Here is a 27,791-nt window from a genome sequence, read left to right as displayed (position 1 = left end):
GAAAAAAAATGTAAGTAAGTAAGTAACAAACTCTATGCTTTTTCAGCATCAATTGTCAGATATGCTGAATAAAATATGCAAAGTCGATAGCTTTATTTCATTTTTCAAGGCCAATTTAGTCGAAGTTACGGGCGCGCCCGTAAGCTCGTCTAAATTAACCTTAAAAATGAAATAAAGCTATGTCGACTTTGCATATTTTATTCAACATATCCGACAATTGATGCAGAAAAAGAATAGAGTTTGTTACTTACTTACTTACATTTTTTTCCATAATTTCTTGAATTAAATTTCTGTATTGTGAATCCAAATTGGGAATTCAAGAAAGAGTTTGTTACTTACTTGTGATTTTTTCATAATTTTTTGAATAAAGTATCTGTATTTTGTATCCAAGGTTTAAGTTTTGATGTTGCTCCTTACTTTCAGTTGAAGAAACGATATTCCAATTCTTGCATTTCACGAAAGAAATTCAAAATAAACTTTGAAAAATTAAGAGAATGTAACTTTGACAAGGTAAAGCACAATAAAACACTACTGAAATATTCAAACTCTTGCATTTCAATGAAAGAGATTCAAAATGAACTATGAAAATCAACAGAATGTAACTGTGACAAGGTAAAGCACAACAAAACACTACTGAAATATTCCAACTCTTGCATTTCACAACAGGAATTCAAAATGAACTTCGAAAAATCAAGAGAATGTAACTGTGACAAGGTAAAGCACAACAAGTCACTACTGAAATATTCCAACTCTTGCATTTCACGACAGAAATTCAAAATGAACTTTGAAAAATCATGAGAATGTAGCTGTGACAAGGTAAACCACGACAAGACACTACTGAAATATTCCAATTCTTGCATTTCACGAAAGAAATTCAAAATGAACTTTGAAAAATTAAGAGAATGTAACTGTGACAAGGTAAAGCACAATAAAACACTACTGAAATATTCCAACTCTTGCATTTCAATGAAAGAAATTCAAAATGAACTATGAAAATCAACAGAATGTAACTGTGACAAGGTAAAGCACAACAAAACTCTACTGAAATATTCCAACTCTTGCATTTCACGACAGAAATTCAAATTAACTTGGAAAAATCAATAGAATGTAACTGTGACAAGGTAAAGCACAACAAGTCACTACTGAAATATTCCATCTCTTGCATTTCAACGAAAGAAATCCAAAATGAACTTTGAAAAATCATGAGAATGTAGCTGTGACAAGGTAAACCACGACAAGACACTACTGAAATATTCCAATTCTTGCATTTCACGAAAGAAATTCAAAATGAACTTTGAAAAATTAAGAGAATGTAACTGTGACAAGGTAAAGCACAACAAAACACTACTGAAATATTCCAACTCTTGCATTTCAATGAAAGAAATTCAAAATGAACTATGAAAATCAACAGAATGTAACTGTGACAAGGTAAAGCACAACAAAACACTACTGAAATATTCCAACTCTTGCATTTCACGATATAAATTAAAAATGAACTTCGAAGAATAAAGAGAATGTAACTGTGACAAGGTAAAGCACAACAAGTCACTACTGAAATATTCCAACTCTTGCATTTCACGACAGAAATTCAAAATGAACTTTGAAAAATCTTGAGAATGTAGCTGTGACAAGGTAAACCACGACAAGACACTACTGAAATATTCCAATTCTTGCATTTCACGAAAGAAATTCAAAATGAACTTTGAAAAATTAAGAGAATGTAACTGTGACAAGGTAAAGCACAACAAAACACTACTGAAATATTCCAACTCTTGCATTTGAATGAAAGAAATTCAAAATGAACTATGAAAATCAACAGAATGTAACTGTGACAAGGTAAAGCACAACAAAACACTACTGAAATATGCCAATTCTTGCATTTCACGAAATAAATTCAAAATAAACTTCGAAAAATCAAGAGAATGTAACTGTGACAAGGTAAAGCACAACAAAACACCACTGAAATATTACACCTATTATGTTTCAATGAAAGAAATTCAAAATGAACTATGAAAATTAACAGAATGTAACTGTGACAAGGTAAAGCACAACAAAACACTACTGAAATATTCCAACTCTTGCATTTCACGACAGAAATTCAAAATGAACTTAGAAAAATCAAGAAAATGTAACTGTGACAAGGTAAAGCACAACAAGTCACTACTGAAATATTCCAACTCTTGCATTTCACGACAGAAATTCAAGATGAACTTTGAAAAATCAAGAGAATGTAGCTGTGACAAGGTAAAGCACGACAAGACACTACTGAAATATTCCAATTCTTGCATTTCACGAAAGAAATTCAAAATGAACTTAAAAAATTAAGAGAATGTAACTGTGACAATGTAAAGCACAACAAAACACTACTGAAATATTCCAACTCTTGCATTTCAATGAAAGAAATTCAAAATGAACTATGAAAATCAACAGAATGTAACTGTGACAAGGTAAAGCACAACAAAACACTACTGAAATATTCCAACTCTTGCATTTCAAGAAAGAAATTCAAAATGAACATAGAAAAATAAAGAGAATGTAACTGTGACAAGGTAAAGCACAACAAGTCACTACTGAAATATTCCAACTCTTGCATTTCACGACAGAAATTCAAAATGAACTTTGAAAAATCACGAGAATGTAGCTTTGACAAGGTAAACCACGACAAGACACTACTGAAATATTCCAATTCTTGCATTTCACGAAAGAAATTCAAAATGAACTTTGAATAATTAAGAGAATGTAACTGTGACAAGGTAAAGCACAACAAAACACTACTGAAATATTCCAACTCTTGCATTTCAATGAAAGAAATTCAAAATGAACTATGAAAATCAACAGAATGTAACTGTGACAAGGTAAAGCACAACAAAACACTACTGAAATATTCCAACTCTTGAATTTCACGAAATAAATTCAAAATTAACATTGAAAAATCAAGAGAATGTAACTGTGACAAGGTAAAGCACAACAAAACACTACTGAAATATTCCAACTCTTGCATTTCAATGAAAGAAATTCAAAATGAACTATGAAAATCAACAGAATGTAACTGTGACAAGGTAAAGCACAACAAAACACTACTGAAATATTCCAACTCTTGCATTTCACGACAGAAATTCAAAATGGACTTCGAAAAATCAAGAGAATGTAACTATGACAAGGTAAAGCTGTGGATTTCCACCATTCAGGCTGGTGGACTAAGACCCCAATACTGAGCTAGTGGATTTCCACCATTCAGGCCGGTGGACTAAGATCCCAATTCTGATCTAGTGGATTTCAACCATTCAGGCTGGTGGACTAAGACCCCACTTCTGAGCTAGTGGATTTCCACCAGTCGGGCTGGTGGACTAAGACCCCAATACTGAGCTAGTGGATTTCCATCATTCAGGCTGGTGGACTAAGACCCCAATTTTCCAACTCTTGCATTTCACGACAGAAATTCAAAATGAACTTCGAAAAATCAAGAGAATGTAACTGTAACAAGTTAAAGCACAACAAGTCACTACTGAAATATTCCAACTCTTGCATTTCACGACAGAAATTCAAAATGAACTTTGAAATATCATGAGAATGTAGCTTTGACAAGGTAAACCACGACAAGTCACTACTTAAATATTCCAACTCTTGCATTTCACGACAGAAATTCAAAATTAACTTTGAAAAATTAAGAGAATGTAACTGTGACAAAGTAAAGCACAACAAAACACTACTGAAATATTCCAACTCTTGCATTTCACGCCAGAAATTCAAAATGAACTTCGAAAAATCAAGAGAATGTAAGTGTGACAAGGTAAAGCACAACAAGTCACTACTGAAATATTCCAACTCTTGCATTTCACGACAGAAATTCAAAACGAACTCCGAAAAATCAAGAGAATGTAACTGTGACAAGGTAAAGCACAACAAGTCACTACTGAAATATTTTAAGTCTTGCATTTCAACGAAAGAAATCCAAAATAAACTTTGAAAAATCATGAGAGTGTAGCTGTGACAAGGTAAACCCTGACAAGACCCTACTGAAATATTCCTATTCTTGCATTTCGCGAAAGAAATTCAAAATGAACTTTGAAAAATTAAGAGAATGTAACTGTGACAAGGTAAAGCACAACAATACACTACTTAAATATTCAAAGTCTTGCATTTCAATTCAAGAATTTCAAATTGAACTATTAAAATCAACAGAATGTAACTGTGACAAGGTAAAAGCACAACAAAACACTACTGAAATATTCCAACTCTTGCATTTCACGACAGAAATTCAAAATGAACTTCGAAAAATCAAGAGAATGTAACTGTGACAAGGTAAACCACAACAAGTCGCTCTGAAATATTCCAACTCTTGCATTTCACGACAGAAATTCAAAATGAACTTTGAAAAATCATGAGAATGTAACTGTGACAAGGAAAAGCACGACATGACACTACTGAAATATTCCAATTCTTGCATTTCACGAAAGAACTTCAAAATGTACTTTGAAAAATTAAGAGAATGTAACTTTGACAAGGTAAAGCACAACAAAACACTACTGAAATATTCCAACTCTTGCACTTCAATGAAAGAAATTCAAAATGAACTATGAAAATCAACAGAATGTAACTGTGACAAGGTAAAGCACAACAAAACACTACTGAAATATTCCAACTCTTGCATTTTACGACAGAAATTCAAAATGAACTTCGAAAAATAAAGAGAATGTAATTGTGACAAGGTAAAGCACAACAAAACACTAATGAAATATTCCAACTATTCCATTTCAATGAAAGAAATACAAAATGAAATATGAAAATAAACAGAATGTAACTGTGACAAGGTAAAGCACAACAAATCACTACTGTAATATTCCAAAACTTGCCTTTCAATGAAAGAAATTCAAAATGAACTATGAAAATCAACAGAATGTATCTGTGATAAGGTAAAGCACAACAACACACTACTGAAATATTCCAACTCTTGCATTTCACGACAGAAATTCAAAATGAACTTTGAAAAATCATGAGAATGTAGCTTTGACAAGGAAAACCACGACAAGACACTACTGAAATATTCAAAATCTTGCATTTCACGAAAGAAATTCAAAATGAACTTTAAAAAATTAAGAGAATTTTACTGTGACAAGGTAAAGCACAACAAAACACTACTGAAATATTCCAACTCTTGCATTTCAATGAAAGAAATTCAAAATTAACTATGAAAATCAACAGAATGTAACTGTGACAAGGTAAAGCACAACAAAACACTACTGAAATATTCCAACTCTTGCATTTCACGACAGAAATTCAAAATGAACTTTGAAAAATCAAGAGAATGTAAGTGTGACAAGGTAAAGCACAACAAGACACTACTGCAATATTCCAACTCTTGCATTTCAAGGAAAGAAATTCAAAATGAACTATGAAAATCAACAGAATGTAACTGTGACAAGGTAAAGCACAACAAAAGACTACTGAAATATTCCAACTCTTGCATTTCACGACAGAAATTCAAAATGAACTTCGAAAAATCAAGAGAATGTAACTATGACAAGGTAAAGCTGTGGATTTCCACCATTCAGGCTGCTGGACTAAGACCCCAATACTGAGCTAGTGGATTTCCACCATTCAAGGCTGGTGGACTAAGATCCCAATACTGAGCTAGTGGATTTCCATCATTCAGGCTGGTGGACTAAGACCCCAATACTGAGCTAGTGGATTTCCACCATTCGGGCTGTCTGACTAAGACCCCAATACTGAGCTAGTGGATTTCCATCATTCAGGCTGGTGGACTAAGACCCCAATTTTCCAACTCTTGCATTTCACGACAGAAATTCAAAATGAACTTCAAAAATCAAGAGAATGTAACTGTAACAAGGTAAAGCACAACAAGTCACTACTGAAATATTCCAACTCGTGCATTTCACGAAAGAAATTCAAAATGAACTTTGAAATATCATGAGAATGTAGCTGTGACAAGGTAAACCACGACAAGTCACTACTGAAATATTCCAACTCTTGCATTTCACGACAGAAATTCAAAATTAACTTTGAAAAATTAAGAGAATGTAACTGTGACAAGGTAAAGCACAACAAAACACTACTGAAATATTCCAACTCTTGCATTTCAATGAAAGAAATTCAAAATGAACTATGAAAATCAACAGAATGTAACTGTGACAAGGTAAAGCACAACAAAACACTACTGAAATATTCCAACTCTTGCATTTCACGACAGAAATTCAAAATGAAATTTGAAAAATCAAGAGAATGTAAGTGTGACAAGGTAAAGCACAACAAAACACTACTGAAATATTCCAACTCTTGCATTTCAATGAAATAAATTAATAATGAACTATGAAAATAAACAGAATGTAACTGTGACAAGGTAAAGCACAACAAAACACTACTGAAATATTCCAACTCTTGCATTTCACGACAGAAATTCAAAATGAACTTCGAAAAATCAAGAAAATGTAACTATGGCAAGGTAAAGCACAACAAGTCACTACTGAAATATTCCAACTCTTGCATTTCACGACAGAAATTCAAGATGAACTTTGAAAAATCATGAGAATGTAGCTGTGACAAGGTAAACCACGACAAGACACTACTGAAATATTCCAATTCTTGCATTTCACGAAAGAAATTCAAAATGAACTTTTAAAAATTAAGAAAATGTAACTGTGACAAGGTAAAGCACAACAAAACACTACTGAAATATTCCAACTCTTGCATTTCAATGAAAGAAATTCAAAATGAACTATGAAAATCAACAGAATGTAACTGTGACAAGGTAAAGCACAACAAAACACTACTGAAATATTCCAACTCTTGCATTTCACGACGTAAATTCAAAATTAACTTCAAAAAATCAAGAGAATGTAACTGTGACAAGGTAAATCACAACAAGTCACTACTGAAATATTCCAACTCTTGCATTTCACGACAAAAATTCAAAATGAACTTCGAAAAATCAAGAGAATGTAGCTTTGACAAGGTAAACCACGACAAGACACTACTGAAATATTCCAATTCTTGCATTTCACGAAAGAAATTCAAAATGAACTTTGAAAAATTAAGAGAATGTAACTGTGACAAGGTAAAGCACAACAAAACACTACTGAAATATTCCAACTCTTGCATTTCAATGAAAGAAATTCAAAATGAACTATGAAAATCAACAGAATGTAACTGTGACAAGGTAAACCACGACAAAACACTACCGAAATATTCCAACTCTTGCATTTCACGACAGAAATTCAAAATGAACTTTGAAAAATCAAGAGAATGTAAGTGTGACAAGGTAAAGCACAACAAGACACTACTGCAATATTCCAACTCTTGCATTTCAAGGAAAGAAATTCAAAATGAACTATGAAAATCAACAGAATGTAACTGTGACAAGGTAAAGCACAACAAAACACTACTGAAATATTCCAACTCTTGCATTTCACGACAGAAATTCAAAATGAACTTCGAAAAATCAAGAGAATGTAACTGTGACAAGGTAAAGCTGTGGATTTCCACCATTCAGGCTGGTGGACTAAAACCCCAATACTGAGCTAGTGGATTTCCACCATTCAGACTGTTGGACTAAGATCCCAATACTGAGCTAGTGGATTTCCATCATTCAGGCTGGTGGACTAAGACCCCAATACTGAGCTAGTGGATTTCCACCATTCGGGCTGGTGGACTAAGACCCCAATACTGAGCTAGTGGATTTCCATCATTCAGGCTGGTGGACTAAGACCCCAATTTTCCAACTCTTGCATTTCACGACAGAAATTCAAAATGAACTTCAAAAATCAAGAGAATGTAACTGTAACAAGGTAAAGCACAACAAGTCACTACTGAAATATTCCAACTCTTGCATTTCACGACAGAAATTCAAAATGAACTTTGAAATATCATGATAATGTATCTGTGACAAGATAAACCACGACAAGACACTACTGAAATATTCCAATTCTTGCATTTCGCGAAAGAAATTCAAAATGAACTTTCAAAAATTAAGAGAATGTAACTGTGACAAGGTAAAGCACAACAAAACACTACTGAAATATTCCAACTCTTGCATTTCACGACAGAAATTCAAAATGAACTTAGAAAAATCAAGAGAATGTAAGTGTGACAAGGTAAAGCACAACAAGTCACTACTGAAATATTCCAACTCTTGCATTTCACGACAGAAATTCAAAACGAACTCCGAAAAATCAAGAGAATGTAACTGTGACAAGGTAAAGCACAACAAGTCACTACTGAAATATTCCAACTCTTGCATTTCAACGAAAGAAATCCAAAATAAACTTTGAAAAATCATGAGAATGTAGCTGTGACAAGGTAAACCACGACAAGACACTACTGAAATATTCCAATTCTTGCATTTCATGAAAGAAATTCAAAATTAACTTTGAAAAATTAAGAGAATGTAACTGTGACAAGGGAAAGCACAACAAAACACTACTGAAATATTCAAACTCTTGCATTTAAATTAAAGAAATTCAATTTGAACTATGAAAATCAACAGAATGTAACTGTGACAAGGTAAAAGCACAACAAAACACTACTGAAATATTCCAACTCTTGCATTTTACGACAAAAATTCAAAATGAACTTCGAAAAATCAAGAGAATGTAACTGTGACAAGGTAAAGCACAACAAGTCACTACTGAAATATTCCGACTCTTGCATTTCACGACAGAAATTCAAAATGAACTTTGAAAAATCATGAGAATGTAGCTGTGACAAGGTAAACCACTACATGACACCACTGAAATATTCCAATTCTTGCATTTCACGAAAGAAATTCAAAATGAACTTTGAAAAATTAAGAGAATGTAACTGTGACAAGGTAAAGCACAACAAAACACTACTGAAATATTCCAACTCTTGCATTTCAATGAAAGAAATTCAAAATGAACTATGAAAATCAACAGAATGTAACTGTGACAAGGTAAAGCACAACAAAGCACTACTGAAATATTCCAACTCTTGCATTTTACGACATAAATTCAAAATGAACTTCGAAAAATCAAGAGAATGTAAGTGTGACAAGGTAAAGCACAACAAAACACTAATGAAATATTCCAACTCTTGCATTTCAATGAAAGAAATTCAAAATGAACTATGAAAATCAACAGATTGTAACTGTGACAAGGTAAAGCACAACAAAACACTACTGAAATATTCCAACTCTTGCATTTCAATGAAAGAAATTCAAAATGAACTATGAAAATCAACAGAATGTAACTGTGACAAGGTAAAGCACAACAAAACACTACTGAAATATTCCAACTCTTGCATTTCACGACAGAAATTCAAAATGAACTTCGAAAAATCAAGAGAATGTAAGTGTGACAAGGTAAAGCACAACAAGTCACTACTGAAATATTCCAACTCTTGCATTTCACGACAGAAATTCAAAACGAACTCCGAAAAATCAAGAGAATGTAACTGTGACAAGGTAAAGCACAACAAGTCACTACTGAAATATTCCAACTCTTGCATTTTAACGAAAGAAATCCAAAATAAACTTTGAAAAATCATGAGAATGTAGCTGTGACAAGGTAAACCACGACAAGACACTACTGAAATATTCCAATTCTTGCATTTCACGAAAGAAATTCAAAATGAACTTTGAAAAATTCAGAGAATGTAACTGTGACTAGTTAAAGCACAACAAAACACTACTGAAATAGTCCAACTCTTGCATTTCAATGAAAGAAATTCAAAATGAACTATTAAAATCAACAGAATGTAACTGTGACAAGGTAAAGCACAACAAAACACTACTGAAATATTCCAACTCTTGCATTTCAAGACAGAAATTCAAAATGAACTTCGAAAAATCAAGAGAATGTAACTGTGACAAGGTAAAGCACAACAAGTCACTACTGAAATATTCCAACTCTTGCATTTCACGACAGAAAATCAAAATGAACATTGAAAAATCAGGAGAATGTAGCTGTGACAAGGTAAACCACGACAAGACACTACTGAAATATTCCAATTCTTGCATTTCACGACAGAAATTCAAAATGAACTTTGAAAAATTAAGAGAATGTAACTGTGACAAGGTAAAGCACAACAAAACACTACTGAAATATTCCAACTCTTGCATTTCAATGAAAGAAATTCAAAATGAACTATGAAAATCAACAGAATTTAACTGTGACAAGGTAAAGCACAACAAAACACTACTGAAATATTCCAACTCTTGCATTTCAAGAAAGTAATTAAAAATGAAATTCTTAAAATCAATAGAATGTATCTGTGACAAGGTAAATCACAACAAAACACTACTGAAATATTCCAACTCTTGCATTTTAAGAAAAAAAATCAAAATGGACTTCGAAAAATCAAGAGAGTATAACCGTGAAAAGGTAAAGCTTTGGATTTCCACCATTCAGGCTGGTGGAATAGGACCCCAATACTGAGCAAGTGGATTTTCACCATTCAGGCTGGTGGACTAAAATCCCAATACTGAGCTAGTGGATTTCCATCCTTCAGGCTGGTGGACTAAGACCCCAATACTGAGCTAGTGGATTTCCACCATTCGGGCTGGTGGACTAAGACCCCAATACTGAGCTAGTGGATTTCCATCATTCAGGCTGGTGGACTAAGACCCCAATTTTCCAACTCTTGCATTTCACGACAGAAATTCAAAATGAACTTTTAAAATCATGAGAATGTAGCTGTGACAAGGTAAACCACGACAAGACACTACTGAAATATTCCAATTCTTGCATTTCACGAAAGAAATTCAAAAATGAACTTTGAAAAATTAAGAGAATGTAACTGTGACAAGGTAAAGCACAACAAAACACTACTGAAATATTCCAACTCTCGCATTTCACGGCAGAAATTCAAAACGAACTTCAAAAAATCAAGAGAATGGAACTGTGACAAGGTAAAGCACAACAAGTCACTACTGAAATATTCCAACTCTTGCATTTCACGACATAAATTCAAAATGAACTTCGAAAAATAAAGAGAATGTAACTGTGACAAGGTAAAGCACAACAACTCACTACTGAAATATTCCAAATCTTGCATTTCAACGAAAGAAATTCAAAATGAACTTTGACAAATCAGGAGAATGTAGCTGTGACAAGGTAAACCACGACAAGACACTACTGAAATATTCCAATTCTTGCATTTCACGAAAGAAATTCAAAATGAACTTTGAAAAATTAAGAGAATGTAACTGTGACAAGGTAAAGCACAACAAAACACTACTGAAATATTCCAACTCTTGCATTTCAATGAAATAAATTCAAAATGAACTATGAAAATCAACAGAATTTAACTGTGACAAGGTAAAGCACAACAAAACACTACTGAAATATTCCAACTCTTGCATTTCACGACAGAAATTCAAAATGAACTTCGAAAAATCAATAGAATGTAACTGTGACAAGGTAAAGCACAACAAGTCACTACTGAAATATTCCAACTCTTGCATTTCACGACAGAAATTCAAAATGAACTTAGAAAAATCAAGAGAATGTAGCTCAGACAAGTTAAGCCACCACAAGACACTACTGAAATATTCCAAGTCTTGCATTTCACGAAAGAAATTCAAAATGAACTTTGAAAAATTAAGAGAATGTAACTGTGACAAGGTAAAGCACAACAAAACACTACTGAAATATTCCAACTCTTGCATTTCAATGAAAGAAATTCAAAATGAACTAAGAAAATCAACAGAATTTAACTGTGACAAGGTAAAGCACAACAAAAAACTACTGAAATATTCCAACTCTTTAATTTCACGACAGAAATTCAAAATGAACTTCGAAAAATCAAGAGAATGTAACTGTGACAAGGTAAAGCACAACAAGTCAATACTGAAATATTCCAACTCTTGCATTTCACGACAGAAATTCAAGATGAACTTAGAAAAATCATGAGAATGTAGCTGTGACAAGGTAAGCCACGACAAGACACTACTGAAATATTCCAATTCTTGCATTTCACGAAAGAAATTCAAAATGAACTTTGAAAAATTAAGAGAATGTAACTGTGACAAGGTAAAGCACAACAAAACACTACTGAAATATTCCAACTCTTGCATTTTACGACAAAAATTCAAAATGAACTTCGAAAAATCAAGAGAATGAAACTGTGACAAGGTAAAGCCCAACAAGTCACTACTGAAATATTCCAACTCTTGAATTTCACGACAGAAATTCAAAATGAACTTAGAAAAATCACGAGAATGTAGCTGTGACAAGGTAAACCACAACATGACACTACTGAAATATTCCAAGTCTTTCATTTCACGAAATAAATTCAAAATGAACTTTGAAAAATTAAGAGAATGTAACTTTGACAAGGTAGAGCACAATAATACACTACTGAAATATTCCACCTTTTGCATTTCAAATAAAAAAATTCAAAATGAACTATGAAAGTCAACAGAATGTAACTGTGACGAGGAAAAGCACAACAAAACACTACTGAAATATTCCAACTCTTGTATTTCACGATAGAAATTCAAAATGAACTTCGAAAAATCAAGAGAATGTAACTGTGACAAGGTAAAGCACAACAAGTCACTACTGAAATATTCCAACTCTTGCGTTTCAATGAAAGAAATCCCAAATGAACTTTAAAAAATCATGAGAATGTAGCTGTGACAAGGTAAACCACGATAAGACACTACTGAAATATTCCAATTCTTGCATTTCGCGATTGAAATTCAAAATGAACTTTGAAAAATTAAGAGAATGTAACTGTGACAAGGTAAAGAACAACAAAACACTACTGAAATATTCCAACTCTTGCATTTCAATGAAATAAATTCAAAATGAACTATCAAAATCAACAGAATGTAACTGTGACAAGGTAATGCACAACAAAGCACTACTGAAATATTCCAACTCTTGCATTTTACGACAGAAATTCAAAATGAACTTCGAAAAATCAAGAGAATGTAAGTGTGACAAGGTAAAGCACAACAAGTCATTACTGAAATATTCCAACTCTTGCATTTCACGACAGAAATTCAAAATGAACTTTGAAAAATCATGAGAATGTAGCTGTGACAAGGTAAACCACGACAAGACACTACTGAAATATTCCAATTCTTGCATTTCACGAAAGAAATTCAAAATGAACTTTGAAAAATTAAGAGAATGTAACTGTGACAAGGTAAAGCACAACAAAACACTACTGAAATATTCCAACTCTTGCATTTCAATGAAAGAAATTCAAAATGAACTATGAAAATCAACAGAATACTGAGCAATACTGAGCAGAATACTAGCTGTGACAAGGTAAACCACGACAAGACACTACTGAAATATTCCAATTCTTGCATTTCACGAAAGAAATTCAAAAATGAACTTTGAAAAATTAAGAGAATGTAACTGTGACAAGGTAAAGCACAACAAAACACTACTGAAATATTCCAACTCTTGCATATCAATGAAAGAAATTCAAAATGAACTATGAAAATCAACAGAATGTAACTGTGACAAGGTAAAGCACAACAAAACACTACTGAAATATTCCAACTCTTGCATTTCACGACAGAAATTCAAGATGAACTTCGAAAAAACATATTCTAAAATCATCTTTTAAAATGTCTCTAACTGTTTCGCCGAAATGTCTAAAACGGTTTCGTCCAAATAATGTTTTTGATAACACTGCGTTGTCACATTTTAAATTATTAAGAATCCTTTTTCTTGTGTTAATATCTCTCTTCATCTAAGATAAAAACATCCGGTTATTTGAAACCCACTTTGTAACGTGCGATTAACATTCAAATTATACCTGTCGGATTAATATTCAACCTTCCCGATGGCTTATTTTGATAAAGGATTAAATACGCACAAAGCTAAGTGCAAAACACATCCCAGTTTAAGAACGTTTGTTCAACCATCAACTGTGAAATAGTGATTTATTTATATAGAGTTTGTTTAAAGAAATAATGGATTTTTGCATTAGAAAACATCTTGCTTAAAAGAGAAATTACAGGTAAGGTTTTATAAATCTATAGAAAAGTATGATAAGCTATATGCTACTTCTGTGTTATAACCACTCTTTTATATACTGCTAATTTGGTTAATGGTAATGAAAGAAAATGAAATAGGATTATTATAAAATAGTTTAGAAACAAATTTAAGTTTTACTCAGCAAAAGTTACGCTCTTGAGAAAATTTGTCTTATTTTTGAAAATACGGAAAGAAAAAAAAATATATACATTTACAAATTCTGACTGCACAAGCTCCTAGAATAGCATGGGAGGGAACATAAGCCCTTAAAATAGCATGGGAGGGAACATAATCCCTAGTAATAGCATAGTAAGGAACATAATATCCTAGAATAGCATGGGAGGGAACATAGACTAGCATGGGAGGGAATATAAGTCCTTAAAATAGCATGGGAGGGAACATAAGATCCTAGAATAGCATGGGAGGGAACATAAGTCCTTATATTAGCATAGGAAGGAAAGTAAGATCCTATAATAGCAAAGGAAGGAACATAATCTCCTAGAATAGCATGGGAGGGAACATAAGCCCATAAAATAGCATGGGAGGGAACATATAACAGAATGGGAGGGAACATAAACACTTAAAATATCATTGGAGGGACCATAAGCCCTTGTAATAGCATATGAAGCAACATAAGCCCCTATAATAGCATGGGAGGGAACATAAGCCCATAAAATAGCATGGGAGGGAACATAAGCCATGGTAATAGCATAGGAAGGAACATAAGCTCCTAGAATAGCATGGAAGGGAACATAAGCCCCCAGAATAGCATAGGAGGGAACATAAACCCCCAGAATAGCATAGGATGGAACATAAACCCCCAGAATAGCATAGGAAGGAACATAAACCCCCAGAATAGCATAGGAAGGAACATAAACCCCCAGAATAGCATAGGAAGGAACATAAACCCCCAGAATAGCATAGGAAGGAACATAAACCCTCAGAATTCCATATGTACATACTACTTACAGATAAATTTTATAAGCAGTGAAAGACTTTCCAATGACATTGTATTTTCATTTTGGTGTTTGAATAACTTGTATTTCAAATGAATCAAACTGATGCCCTTGGATTATAAATTTGCTTTAGTTTAAATCAGATTCTTTGTTTTACACATTTTATTTTAAAATTTTTTCTTTCTTATCTCTGTTTCCCCACGTGTTTCCTTTAACAAGGCCAAAACAGTTTCATATTCCATTTCCGTTTATTACTTCCCTTAAAATATGTCAATAAACAACTTCATTTTGCTATCCTTTTGTCGTCATGGAAGGAGATCCAAAATACATCTCCATGAAAATGTTAATGTTAGATGCTCAGGAAAAAAAAAATAGAAAAATTCATTTTTCTCTCTTTAGGAGTCAACTTGCGTTTAGATAAGAAAAAGAGAATGTTCCTTAAAGATTAACAAATATATTTCCAATATTCTGTTATTTTGTTTGTCGTATGTCTTTTTTTGCTGTTGTTGCAAAATACTTCCTTTAATTCTAACAAAACTCTAAAACTAGATTAATAAACTTGAGTAACATGTATATTTAAGAGGTTTTCCCAAAAATATGGAAACTTCTTGTTAATGTATATAGAAGATACTTATTGGTTTTATTTATTTATTTTTCATATTATTTTTTTACATATTACATGGTTTTTACATATTAGATGTTTTACACATTTTTTACATTCTTTATTTTGACATGTTTAGGTTCCTATTCTTTTCCTGTCAACTAATGTTTACTATATTTTACATTTGGTCATAAAAAACTAAAATAAAATAAATCTTCCATTTGAGCCGCTCAAAACCAAGTCAATAAGAATCCAAAAGTTAGTTGTTTTTTTTTATTTCCATTGTTTATTCTACTTTCTGGTTCACTTTTCTTTATTATTTGATTCACTTGTGGTTTGTAGGTTCATATGGATAATTGGATATAGCCATAGAAATAATAACATAGGGATTAATACCTCCCTCAGCCCATCATAAAAAACTAAACTCGTGTTCAAAACAGACTTAAAAGTGTTTTTTCTTTCTTCTCGAGAATCTATACATATAATAAAAAAGGAGCTGAAAACGGATTTGGCTTTACGTAACATTGATATCAAATTGATCTTAATTATATTAAATAAAAAAAAACACGTTTTTCCCACTGAAAGTAAGGAGCAACATCAAAATTTAAAACTAACAGAAATTATTACCTATATGAGCGGGGTTGCCCCCTCCTTAATACCTCGCTGTTTACGATAAAGTTTTTTTTTTTAGAACATTTAAAAACGCTTATTATTCTAATCAAATGGCCCGTGTGTTTCAGGAGTCGTTCTGAAAGAATTGGGACAAAACTAAAACTTTAGCATAAAGAGCAAGGTATTCAGGAGAAGGCAGCAATTCAGGAGAAGGCAGCCCCCCTCCCGTAAGTAATAATTTCTGTTCGTTTTAAGTTTTGATTTTGCTCCCTACTTTCAGTTGAAAAAACTTGTTTTTTTTATCTTAAAACTTGTTAATTTCTGATCGTTTTTAAATAATACCGGGAAAACCGGCTCCTCCTCCGTGAAAAATTCCTTCTCCCCATGGACAATTCATCCATGGAAACTTATTACCGCGTAAAATACCCCCCCCCCAGAAAAATTCCTCTCAGACAATTTCATTCTGGCTAAAATTTCCCCCCGAAAATTTCTTGCGGCCGGTTCCTGGTGAAAATTTTTCTTTGCGCAATTTCATTTGAAAAAGACTTTCATTTGAAAAGATTCATTTTTAAAATCATGCCGGAAATCCCCTCCTCCGGGGTAAAGCTTTCCCGCAAATAACCCACCCCTCAGTAGAAAGTTACCCCCGCAGAAAATTCCCTTTGGATTCTCCCGTGAAAAATCCCCCTTCCTATGGAAAGATACTCTAGACAACTCTAACCCAGTAAAAATTTACCCCCCAGACAATCCCCCTTAATATCTCCATATTTAAAATTAACTCGAGGAAGTGAAAGTAAGACTAATAAAAAGAAATTCCTAAAAGAATTCTGGCAAATTCAGGAGTTCTCCCCCCGTACGAAATTTTCCTGGGAAGTTCACCCCCTGGAAATTTCCCTCCCGATAGAAAATTATCCCGTGGAAAATCCCCCAAGCAGAAAATTCACCACCAACCAAACCCCTCCCCCACCAACCGAAAAATTTATACATACTTCCCAATAACAAATACTATACGTAAACAATTGGCAAAATTTTTAACTTAAAGACTTTTCCCCAGGGACTGTGGGAGGGGGGGGGGGGGTAATGTTATATCCAAAGGTATAGTTATTGGGCCTTTCACTATGCTGAACAAAATGGCTATCTCAAAATTCTGATGGGACGACTTTAAGGACACAAGGGAGTGGGAGAGGGGCTAGTTGCCCTCCAATCTTTTTGGTCACTTAAAAAGAGCCCTCGAACTTTTAATTCCCGCTCCAATGAGCTCTTTCCTGATATTCTAAGACTATTGGTTCGATGAGATCACCCCTGGGAAAAAAAATAAAAAATAAACATCCATCTTTCTTTTGGCAAAAATACAAAGCTTCTTAATGAATTACATATATTTGGAATCAGCATAACAAACCGATTCTTTTGATATATCTATTGATATAAAAATTCTGTTTTTTAGAATTTCGGTTACTATTGAACCGTGTCGCTCCTTTCTTACAGTTCGTTACCACGAGCTGTTTGATTAAATAAGAATAACACGTTTTTTTGTTACTTGTATGGAATCTAGTACACACGCGAAATGTGAAGTTTGGCTAACGGTAATGAAATAAAACAATTCAGGAAGGAAATATAATAGTTTAGAAACAAATTTGGGCTATATATTTGCACATATCAGGGGTGGGATGGGGTAAAGCATAAGATATATTAAATACGTAATCTAACATAACCTAACCTAGGTACCTATTATTGCCCCTTCAACACCAAAAAACTAAAGATTAAATAGTTTTCATGAAGTGAAAAACAACTCACTAGCTAGCGGAAACCCGGTTTTGAATAGCATCTTTGATATTCTATATGCGTTTTTCTTCGTGTGTGTACTAGATTCCATACAAGTGCCGTTTTTTTCAAGTGAAAGTAAGAAGCAAGATCAAAACTTAAGACGTACAGAAATTATTACTTATATCAGGGGGGCTGCCCTCTCCTCAATGCCTCGCTCTGTGCTAAAATCTTTTTTAGAACATTGAAAAAAACTTATTATTCTATTTAAACGACCCGTGTGTTTCAAGAGTCGTTCTTAAAGAATTGAAACAAAAAGTCAAACTTAGCGTAAATATCGAGGTATTGAAGAGAGGGCAAACTCCCTCATTTAAGTAGTAATTTCTGTTCGTTTTAAGTTTTGATGTTACTCCTTACTTTCAGTTGAAAATATTTTTTTATTAATTTAATACAAATACAAATAAAATTCGGTGAGTTGAAGAAAATGAGCTTAACAAGATAAATATGAATTTGGTCTTTAATCTGTAGATTTTTAAAAGCCAGTTAAACTAAGTTCATACACAGATGTATTTAATCACATTCTTCGTACCCAAGCGCATACCTTCCTTTAGAATTCTGACATTTCTTCTGCCAGATGATCGGCACGTTAAAACCAAAACAAGGATATACTACATCCTATTTTTAATTTTTCTCCATTGTTTGCTTTATAGACTTCATAAAATTGTCTAAGATCATGTTTTTTTTTTTTTTTTTTTTTTTTTTTTTTTTTTTTTTTTACCGAATTGGCCAGACATGACGACGCAAAATCTAAAAAAAAAAACTAACGGGATTACCCCAATATAGAAAATAAGGAAAGTAGAAAGTATGGAAAATTAAGGGAAGCTTGAAATCCCTGTTTCAAATTAAAATCCTGAAGTACAAAGTTCTTTTCTTTTTGTTTCCAGTTGTTGTTGTGTTCCAGTTTTTTTTTTCGTCATTATATAGCTCATTATTCATATTGTGAATTGTAGTTCTTAAAACTTTGTAAACGTTTGCTTTCATCAAGCGAGTTATTAAGGACACCCTAGACGGTCAATCATTTTGTCAAGCGTCAACGCTTGCCCCAAGCGTCAAACAGGTTCCTAAATGGTCAATCATGATTTATTCAATTGATTGACGGAAGCTTTTGATCAAAATGATTGACCGCCTAGGGTGTCCTTTAGATTCTGTTCATTTCAAATCAACATTGAATCCACACTGTGAGCATTGGGCCACATTCGTTATTTTTTATATTGGCTGTGGGTTCCTTTTGATATCAAACAGCTCGTAGTAACGAACTGTAAGTAAGGAGCGACTCGGCTCAATAGTAACCGAAGCTCTAAAAAAGGAATTTGGATATCAATAGATACATCAAAAGAATCGGCTTATTATACTGATTTCAAATATAAAAGATTTGTCAAGTTTAAAGTTACCCATCAAAAGCTGAAAGCCTGAAAAAATTTGTCTGATTTTGAAAAAGGGGGAAACAGTCCCTAAAAGTCAAGGAATCTTATGAAAATTAAACCATCAGATTCAGCGTATCAGAAAATCCTTCTGTAGGAGTTTCAAGGTCCTATATACAAAAATATGAAATTTTGCTTTTGTTTTGCCAAAAGAAAGATCACGGATGCGTGTTTCTTTCTTTTTTTCAGGGGCGATCCTATTGAACTAATGGTCCTAGAAGATTCAGAGAGGATGCATTGGAATGGAAATAATTTCTAGTGTCCTTTTTAAGGAAAAAAAAGATTGGAGGGCAACTAGCCCCCTCCCATGTCCCTTTTATCCAAAAGTCATCCAATAAAAATTTTGAGACAGCCATTTTGTTCAGCATACTTGCAAAATCATGCTTGCATACTTGCAATAACTATGCCTTTAGGGGTAACAATATTGTAAATATTGAAGAGATCTTTATTGCAACATGCAAATATTGATGAGAACTTTTCGGGGTTCTTTTTGAGAATGGTTTTTATTTTTCAAGATACAAAGATATTTGAATTCTTGGAAGAAAATTATTTGAAATCACCAATAAATGAGACTGTGAATTATCAATATAATGCAAAATACGTCTTTTGCTGTACATTCATCATCAAAGTGGGAAAAATGGAGGCAAATGACCAATCTAACAGTAATTAATGAGTATTAAGGAATCAAAACTCATATTTTTCATATTTTACTCATTCCTCATTAAAATTACTCGTGTATAATAAATTACAATAAATTACATTTTAATTTATAATAATTAAAGTAATTTATAATAATAAATTACAATGTATATTAAGGCATTAGTTAATAAACTGTTCCAGGTTGGCAGTTAATTCGTATTAAATTTGAAGTAAATACGAATTAAATTCGAATTTTCACCTGGAACACACCCTATGTTTATCATTAATACGCCTCTTGTTCATAAAATAGTCACTATTTTACTTCATTTCGGCACTAAAAATTCATTAGGGATAACAAAAATTTGAGGTGCAGTTACTGAATTGTGGAATTATAGCTTAGGAAAGCTTACTAAACTACTCATGGTAACGAACTGTTGGTATGGAGCGACCAGGGTCAATAGTAAATAATAATAACATAAAAAATAATAACATGATTATAACACTCATAGCAAAGTATGGTAGCCTACATAACAATAACAACGCAAAATTACAAAACATTACAAAAACATAATAAAGCACACGATATCATTAAACTAACATAAATAGATAGATGTATGTTACATCAATCAAGGGCCATGACTACAAAAATAACAAACAAGAAAACAACTTACAAACATACAACAATACTTTCCACACTCACCCCACCCCTTTTTACAAAAATCTATCTCTATGTGACATACACAATTTTATATACTTTGCTATCATTCTTATTGTCCCATAATTTTTTGATCTCATTACTGAAACCAACCACTCACTTGTCCCCACATTAACAAAAAATAAATATTTCCTTAGATCCTGTAATTCGGGACAAAGGGCCATGAAGTGAAGCAGATCCTCCCCATTTTCTCCGCACATAGGGCATGAGTAAGGACCCTCCTTTACCCTTACCCTCCCTAAATATTTTCTCCTTTCTCCAAGTGCTAGAAAATTACCCCTCCCTGATATATACCACTTAATTTCTTCACTATTTAAATCCGCTTTAAAATAATTATCATATCCCCAGACCTCCTTCCATTGCCGGTAAATGCCGAGGGACACCGAGGCTGCGACTTCACACTGCCATTTCTGAATCTCCTGATCTTCAAGCACTCCCTTTACTAGTTTTGCTACATTTCCTACTTCCAGCCCTCTCCCCTTCCCTTCATTCCAAACACCTGATAACCCAGAACTATTTAAGATTGATTTCACCTGGGAAGCCCATGAACTTTTCCTTCTATCCTGCAACACCTCCAGATAAGCTGCATTTACTAACCTATTATTCTGTAAACCAATCACCTTTTCCCAGTATCCTATCATTCTAACCAATCTTTTTATTCTCAATGAAAACAATCCTAGATCACCATTTAACACCAGATTATTAAATTTCCCGCTTAGCCCTAAAAGTCTCCTGAAATGTCCTAAATAAATTCTCTCTATTTTTTCCCCTTTTTCAAAACCCCAAACTTCCCCACCGTAACTCAATGATGGGCCTACTTTCGTCTCAAAAAGTCTCTTCTGTAGCTTAATATCTGCCGGTCCTAGATGCCTAAGGGGACTCTTCAATAATGCCCATGAAGCCTTCTGACCCTTCCAACTCGCTATTTGCACCTGATCACTCCATTTCCCTGAACTTGTGAACTTACATCCCAAATAAATATAATCCTTAACTTCCTTCATCTCTTTCCCTTTAAAATAAAACTTATTATTTTCCCTTTCATCATTTCCAAAAACTAATATAACTGATTTTTTCATATTTAAAACTAATTTTTTACTCTCCAGATAACTATCAAAAATCTCTAACATCTTGCGAAAATCAGGAGCCGATTTCGCAAGCAATACTGTCATCTGCAAATAATAAACAAAACAGCTCCAGCGACATTAATTTTAACATAGGGACATTTCTATTTCTAAAATACTGCTTAATATTATTAATAAAAAGAGAAAACAAACGCGGTGATAGAGTGCATCCCTGTTTGAGGCCTACATTACTTAAAACTGGCCTAGAATAAGAAATACCTACCTTCACTACTACTTTAACCACCTCATACATTTTCATTATAACTTATACTAACATAATTGGCAATCCTAATTTCACCAACACCGCTTTCAACAAACTGAAACTTCGTCAAATGCACCCCTAATGTCCAAAAACGCCGTATATAGCCTATTTTTCCTATGCCTCGCATATTTACTAGCTAAAGCCTGTACACAAAATATTTGATCAATTGTACTATAGTTTTCCCTAAACCCTGCCTGACATTCAATTAATATACCTTTATAATGCAACCATTTATCCATCCTATTAGAAAGGACTCTACAAAATAGCTTACTGATAGAACTTCCTAAACTTATCCCCCTATAGTTCTTGTGTAGGTTTCTTTCTCCTTTCTTAAATAATGGGATCATAATCGATATCTGCCAATTTTACGGCCATAGAGGTGTACTTAGAATTGCCGAGAATATCAATCCAAGCACCAATGCATCCAGATAATTCTGCATATACAGGGTCAATATCTGAAGAAACCAGAAACCAGATAATTCTGCATATACAGGATCAATATCTGGAGAATTGAGACAGTTCGGTGACATAATAAAAGGCTATGAACACATGGAAGAAATGGATAAAACGCGTAAATGGCTAGGGTGATAGATTTGATCACATGTTCAATTTCAGGAAGAAGCTCCACCTGATATAGGATTTTAAACCTATTTAGATTACTTTAATCTTTCTGTTTATTTGATCAAGTAAAGAAAAAGCTTTTAAACAACTTCAAAACTGAAGCAATTTGCAACCTAAATGCTACTACGAGCTTACCTTAAGGAAGTTTAGAAAACTTACCTTGATCTCCTTCGCGTATTACATATTTGTCTGCATCAAAGTTACAAGGGTACATGAAATCAACAATCTCACGGACCTGACCGGTATCCAAATTCTTAAGGAAATCATTTTCTTGTAGTGCATCTTTAATTAGCTGCTTTGTCCTGAAAAAAAAACTCATATTTAATAGAGTTTAAAAACTAATAAAGGATGAAAACATGTTTCCAAAATCAAACCATAACTTCCGCCGGTATTCTTAGATGAATCTCTTGGTTCCTTCGTCCCATCTTTATGGACAAGTAGACTGCAGTAAAGCAAAAGACTTATGTTTCTTTCGCCCTGCTAAAAAGTTGATGGCGAGAAGGGGTGTGATGCAGGGGCTACCCGGCAACGTCAATTATAAAAACTTCAGGGGACGGGGAATGGATTTCACAGTGTCAATGTTGACGCCACCAGGGCTTCCAGGGTGCCAATTAGGGAGAGCCTAGGTTTTTGAAAAATACAATTTCGTCTTGTTTTTTCGTTAGAAAAAAATTGCCCACCTAGGTTTCGGAAAACACAATTTGTTTATATCTTCATTAGACAAAAAAAAACAGATAAAATACTAGCCCTTCCTATATTGTTGGTAATTGACACTTTTGGGGACCACGGACCTACTTTGCAACTCCAAACATGCAGAGTAGAATCCTTATAGATTTCCAATTTAAAGAGAATGCTGCCTGCCTAGCTTCTGGTAGCAACAGTAGCTTGAATTTAGTGAAGAGCAAATCACGGCCCATCGTAGCCGAATTTTTAAAGAAACTGCCAAAGGATAAATATTTTTTTTTTGAATCTGCTAAAAGTTGCAAGTGGGAAAGGACTAAGTGTGGCTTGGATGTTTGACGCGCATTCATTATTTGATCTTTTTGCGATATGTATCACAACAATGAAGTTGTCGACCCCATAAAATTATCAATATGGCGCATCTTATGAATGTTTTCTGTAACAAACAGCTGATGCCATATTTTTTTTATTAGCTCATCAAGAAATATTGGTCAGCTTTAAAAGAATCCATCCATCTGTCTTGGTTAAAAAGTTACTTTTTTTGCCACGGCCAACTACCTAATATCATTACTAAGACAGGAGCAAAGGATGTGCTCCAATTCCTTCACTGAATAAAGGAATATTAAGTTTTAGGTGGTACATGTGATATCCTATTTTCTGCCAATGTCCGAAACACAGATATGCATTGATATGCTTAACTGAAATAAGGATTAGAAATGGCTAGTGACAGTAGATGGCATCACACCAGCAACTATGGAATAAAGCGCCTTGTTGAATCTCAAAATTACTTTATTTGGCGATGGGGTAAGGAAACCGTCATACGTCTCAAGCGCTTCTTGATTTTATTTTAACTGCAACTTGAAACTGGTGCCTTCCTCCTTGCCTTTAAGAACGGAGCTTTCCAATCGAAAGCAGAAACTTGACTCAAAGCAACAAAAGTGGAACAACTTCAGATGATCTTCTCTGACATAGACTATAATTAAACTTTAAAAACCTAGTTTTTCAGATGAGAGTGAAGAGTGATATTAAAACTCAAAGCGAACAGAAAATATACTATTGATCAAGCTAAACACTATTTAAATTTGAGCGTACAAAGGGTTGGGGGCTGAAATAAGACCAGGTGGCAAAATTCATTGCATACCGGATAGTTTCTGTTCGTTTGTAGTTTTAATGTCATTTTATACGTTCTTTCGAAAAACTTGTTTATTTACTTTTATTTCAGTTCGTTTTTTAATGCTATGCTCGACCTATCCAACATCTTTTAATTTTATTTTAAATAATGTACAGAAGAAACACCGCTCCTCATTAGGTCCCCACTATTGCGGTTACACTGACTGTTATTGTGTAAAAGGACACATTTCAAAATCTGTTTTAGGCTATCGAAATATTTTCAATTTTTATAGTGGTAAGTACATTCTCATGGTTCCAAAATTACTCTGCACGAACCAGTCACGTTTCTAGCTTAATTAGTTTAGTTTGTTTTTAAGTGAACACACACACATACACACGTACATACAAGAACATACACACACGCACACACATCGGTTCTTTTCCCTCATTCTCAGTTCCTTCACACATACTTTCTCCGACTCTTTTCAATTACGTGTCGATTGGATCCTTGAATACAATTTTGTGAAATTTAAGCAAAAGTAGCGGGTAGAATTTCAGCTTGACAGATCTAGATTACACAGACATGTAGATTTTCTTGTGTCGAACTCAGACTCAGCCCACCAAATTCTTGACGTAGCGGACCATTTCTCAGCCTACCTTGACCTACATATAAGTAGGAAAAAAAAGTTCTTCATCTGAGTATCACAACAGACTATCGACTTACCCTCTTAACTTCTCGAAAAAGTTGACAGTTTTGTTTATCGGTGAGTCGAGGTAATTTCCACGGAAGGGTTTGATCAAGATTTCAGTAGAAGAATATGTAGAGCTCAGAAAGTATTCGCTCTGCTCGGCAAGCATCTCTGGATACACTGAAATACAATCTTACGAATAGGTTAAACATATATAAGTCGATATTGAAGGCAATCAAGCCTTATGGTGTTGAATCGTGGCTCATCAAGGCAGTTCAGAGGCGTGCTCAGGAGATTTTCGACCACCATGGCCTACCATCGATCTTACGTATCCAGATGACAGAATCTCAAGCATCATCAAACTCTGCCGACACCGTTATCTTGAAAACGCATTACCCGGCTCTTAGGACCGCTTCATTAAACAGACACTGCTTACTGAACCCTTGACAACATGGTAGAGGAAGACAAGGAGCCAACTAAAGAATCATTGATCGACACAAGTTAAAAAGATTCAGCCCCAGCTGGAGATCTCTACAAATTTTGACAGAACTGGGACAAATGCTGGACGAAGTTCGCTGAAGACAGTGGTGGATCCAGGGGACCAGGAGGACCCCGCCCCCCCCCCCCCACCCCCAAGATTTTTTATTGCGTCCTCTTTCCTTGTTTTTTCACTCTTTTTTTATAATAAATTTGTCAATTTGGTCAATCATTTGCACCTTTGTCACATTGCCCTCCCCCCCAATATTTTGCTCATTGACACTCTTGTCACAATGGGCCTCCTCCAAGATCTTCCTCTAGATCCTTCCCTGGCTGCAGACTTGTTACAAGACCGACCATTGTAGAAGAGCCTCATTCAAAAACTTTCTTCAGATGCCAGTTAAGGCGGAAACGCTTGGTCATGGTGCACGTACAAGTAGAAGAACAAACAAAGTTGATTTTATATAAAGATTTTTCGTTCTGGCAAATTTATGAGGGCTAAAGGCATCCAATGCCGGCATTGGATCGCAAGGATCCAATGCCGGAGCTGGCAACTGTAGCAAGCAAAGGGAGTGGGTTTCTGGTATATACAATTTCATAATAATCTTAGAACTGCGAGAATGATTATAAACAATAAAAATAAACCCCTCCCCCCAAAAAAAAGAGTAAGAACCAGAAAACTCTACTTAGAACGATGCCATAAGTACCTAATGCGCGGACCGATCTTATCGACCATAGAGAGAGGGAGAAAATAATAAAAAGCTCACGGAGTGGTATTTAGCATAATCAAAATCGCAAAAAGCAATGCTTGAACTTTGAAAATGTACAGAAAATGAACAGGTAGTATCCCATAGTCATTGATAGACTACTTATCAGTAGAGGAGGGGGTACCAGCGCCACGCGACACCCCTGCTGCCACCTACAATTTAGTCTAATGCTGACAGTTTCCGAGAACTTGATTGCGTAATCGATTGGGAATTTGGAACACATGTGCTGTCGACCTCAATTCACCTATCGTGAATCAATAATTCCCCTTAGAAACAACAAATTAATTTCCCATTTCTTGACAGATCAATCAATCAATGACATCATCTGTCAGACTTTAAAAATTTTCGCCTAGAAACGATTCTCCAGGAATAGATCCAAATCATTAATGTCTTTGCCTCGGGAACAGTTCTTTTGGTCGAACTCCAAAGGATAATAATAACCAAAGGCCATGGAAACAATTAGGCAAGAAATATCTTAGCGATGAATTGTTTTAGCGCGCGAAAAGGTTTCTTATTAATTTGAAATGCATTAGCGCAGAGATGCCAAAAACAAAAGGAACACGCTGAATTTACGTTTAGGGATTATTTGGGCGAAACTATTTTAGACGGGTTATGGAACTATTTCGGCGAAACAGATAGAGACATTTTAAAAGATGATTTTTGAAGAGATTTTAGAAGAGAATTTAATGGTGAAACTCTGTGGTCGTTATAATACACAAGTTTCATTTGAACAGTGTTGTGAGGTCCTCTAACCCAACCCCAAAGGGTTCCAATCCTCCTACCCCAACCCCGAAGGAAGCCCCCGGTCCTCAAAGGCCCCCCAGGCCCCAACTGTCCCCCCGGACCCCCAAAGGCCATCCATGTGCTCCAAAGGCCCTCCCTGTGCCCCCAAAGACCCTCCTCCGGTCCCCAAAGGCCCATCGAGCTCCCAAAGGACCAACGGGGTCCCAAAGGCCCTCCACCGGTCTCCAACTGCCCCCCCGGACCCCCAAAGGCCCTCCCTGTGCCCCAAAGGCCCTCCCGGTGCCCCAAAGGCCCGCCGCCGGTCCCCCAAGGCCCATCGAGCTCCCAAAGGACCAACGGGGTCCCAAAGGCCCTCCACCGGTCCCCAACTGCCTCTCCAGACCCCCAAAGGCCCTCCCTATGCCCCAAAGGCCCTCCCCCGGCCCCCAAAGGTCCCCCGGACCAGAGAAGCGCTGCCGGGATGCGCCGTGGGCCAGGAAAGCGCCGCAGGATGTGCCGCAGGGATGCGCCGTGGGTCAGGAAAGCGCCGCAGGATGTGCCGCAGGGAGGCACCGCAGGAGAGCTCCGCAGGATGCGCCGCA

The 27,791-nt window shown here is 34.8% G+C and overlaps 1 protein-coding gene across 5 annotated transcripts in view; it reads right to left on the bottom strand.

Moving 5' to 3' along the window:
- Pkg21D (Protein kinase, cGMP-dependent at 21D) overlaps window positions 1-27,791 on the bottom strand; it is a 263,107-nt gene that overhangs the window by 138,215 nt on the left and 97,101 nt on the right. For all 5 annotated transcript variants that reach the window (XM_089089512.1, XM_089089514.1, XM_089089515.1 and 2 more), the window contains exon 4: window positions 22,902-23,044. In XM_089089512.1, coding sequence (XP_088945638.1) covers window positions 22,902-23,044 — 143 coding nt within the window. The remainder of the gene's footprint in view (window positions 1-22,901; window positions 23,045-27,791) is intronic.

The sequence above is a fragment of the Artemia sp. Qi Xiang Cuo genome, chromosome 5, assembly GCF_049724085.1.
Source record: "Artemia sp. Qi Xiang Cuo chromosome 5, ASM4972408v1, whole genome shotgun sequence".
Lineage (NCBI taxonomy): Eukaryota > Metazoa > Arthropoda > Branchiopoda > Anostraca > Artemiidae > Artemia > Artemia sp. Qi Xiang Cuo.
This window is presented reverse-complemented; position numbering and strand designations above follow the sequence as displayed.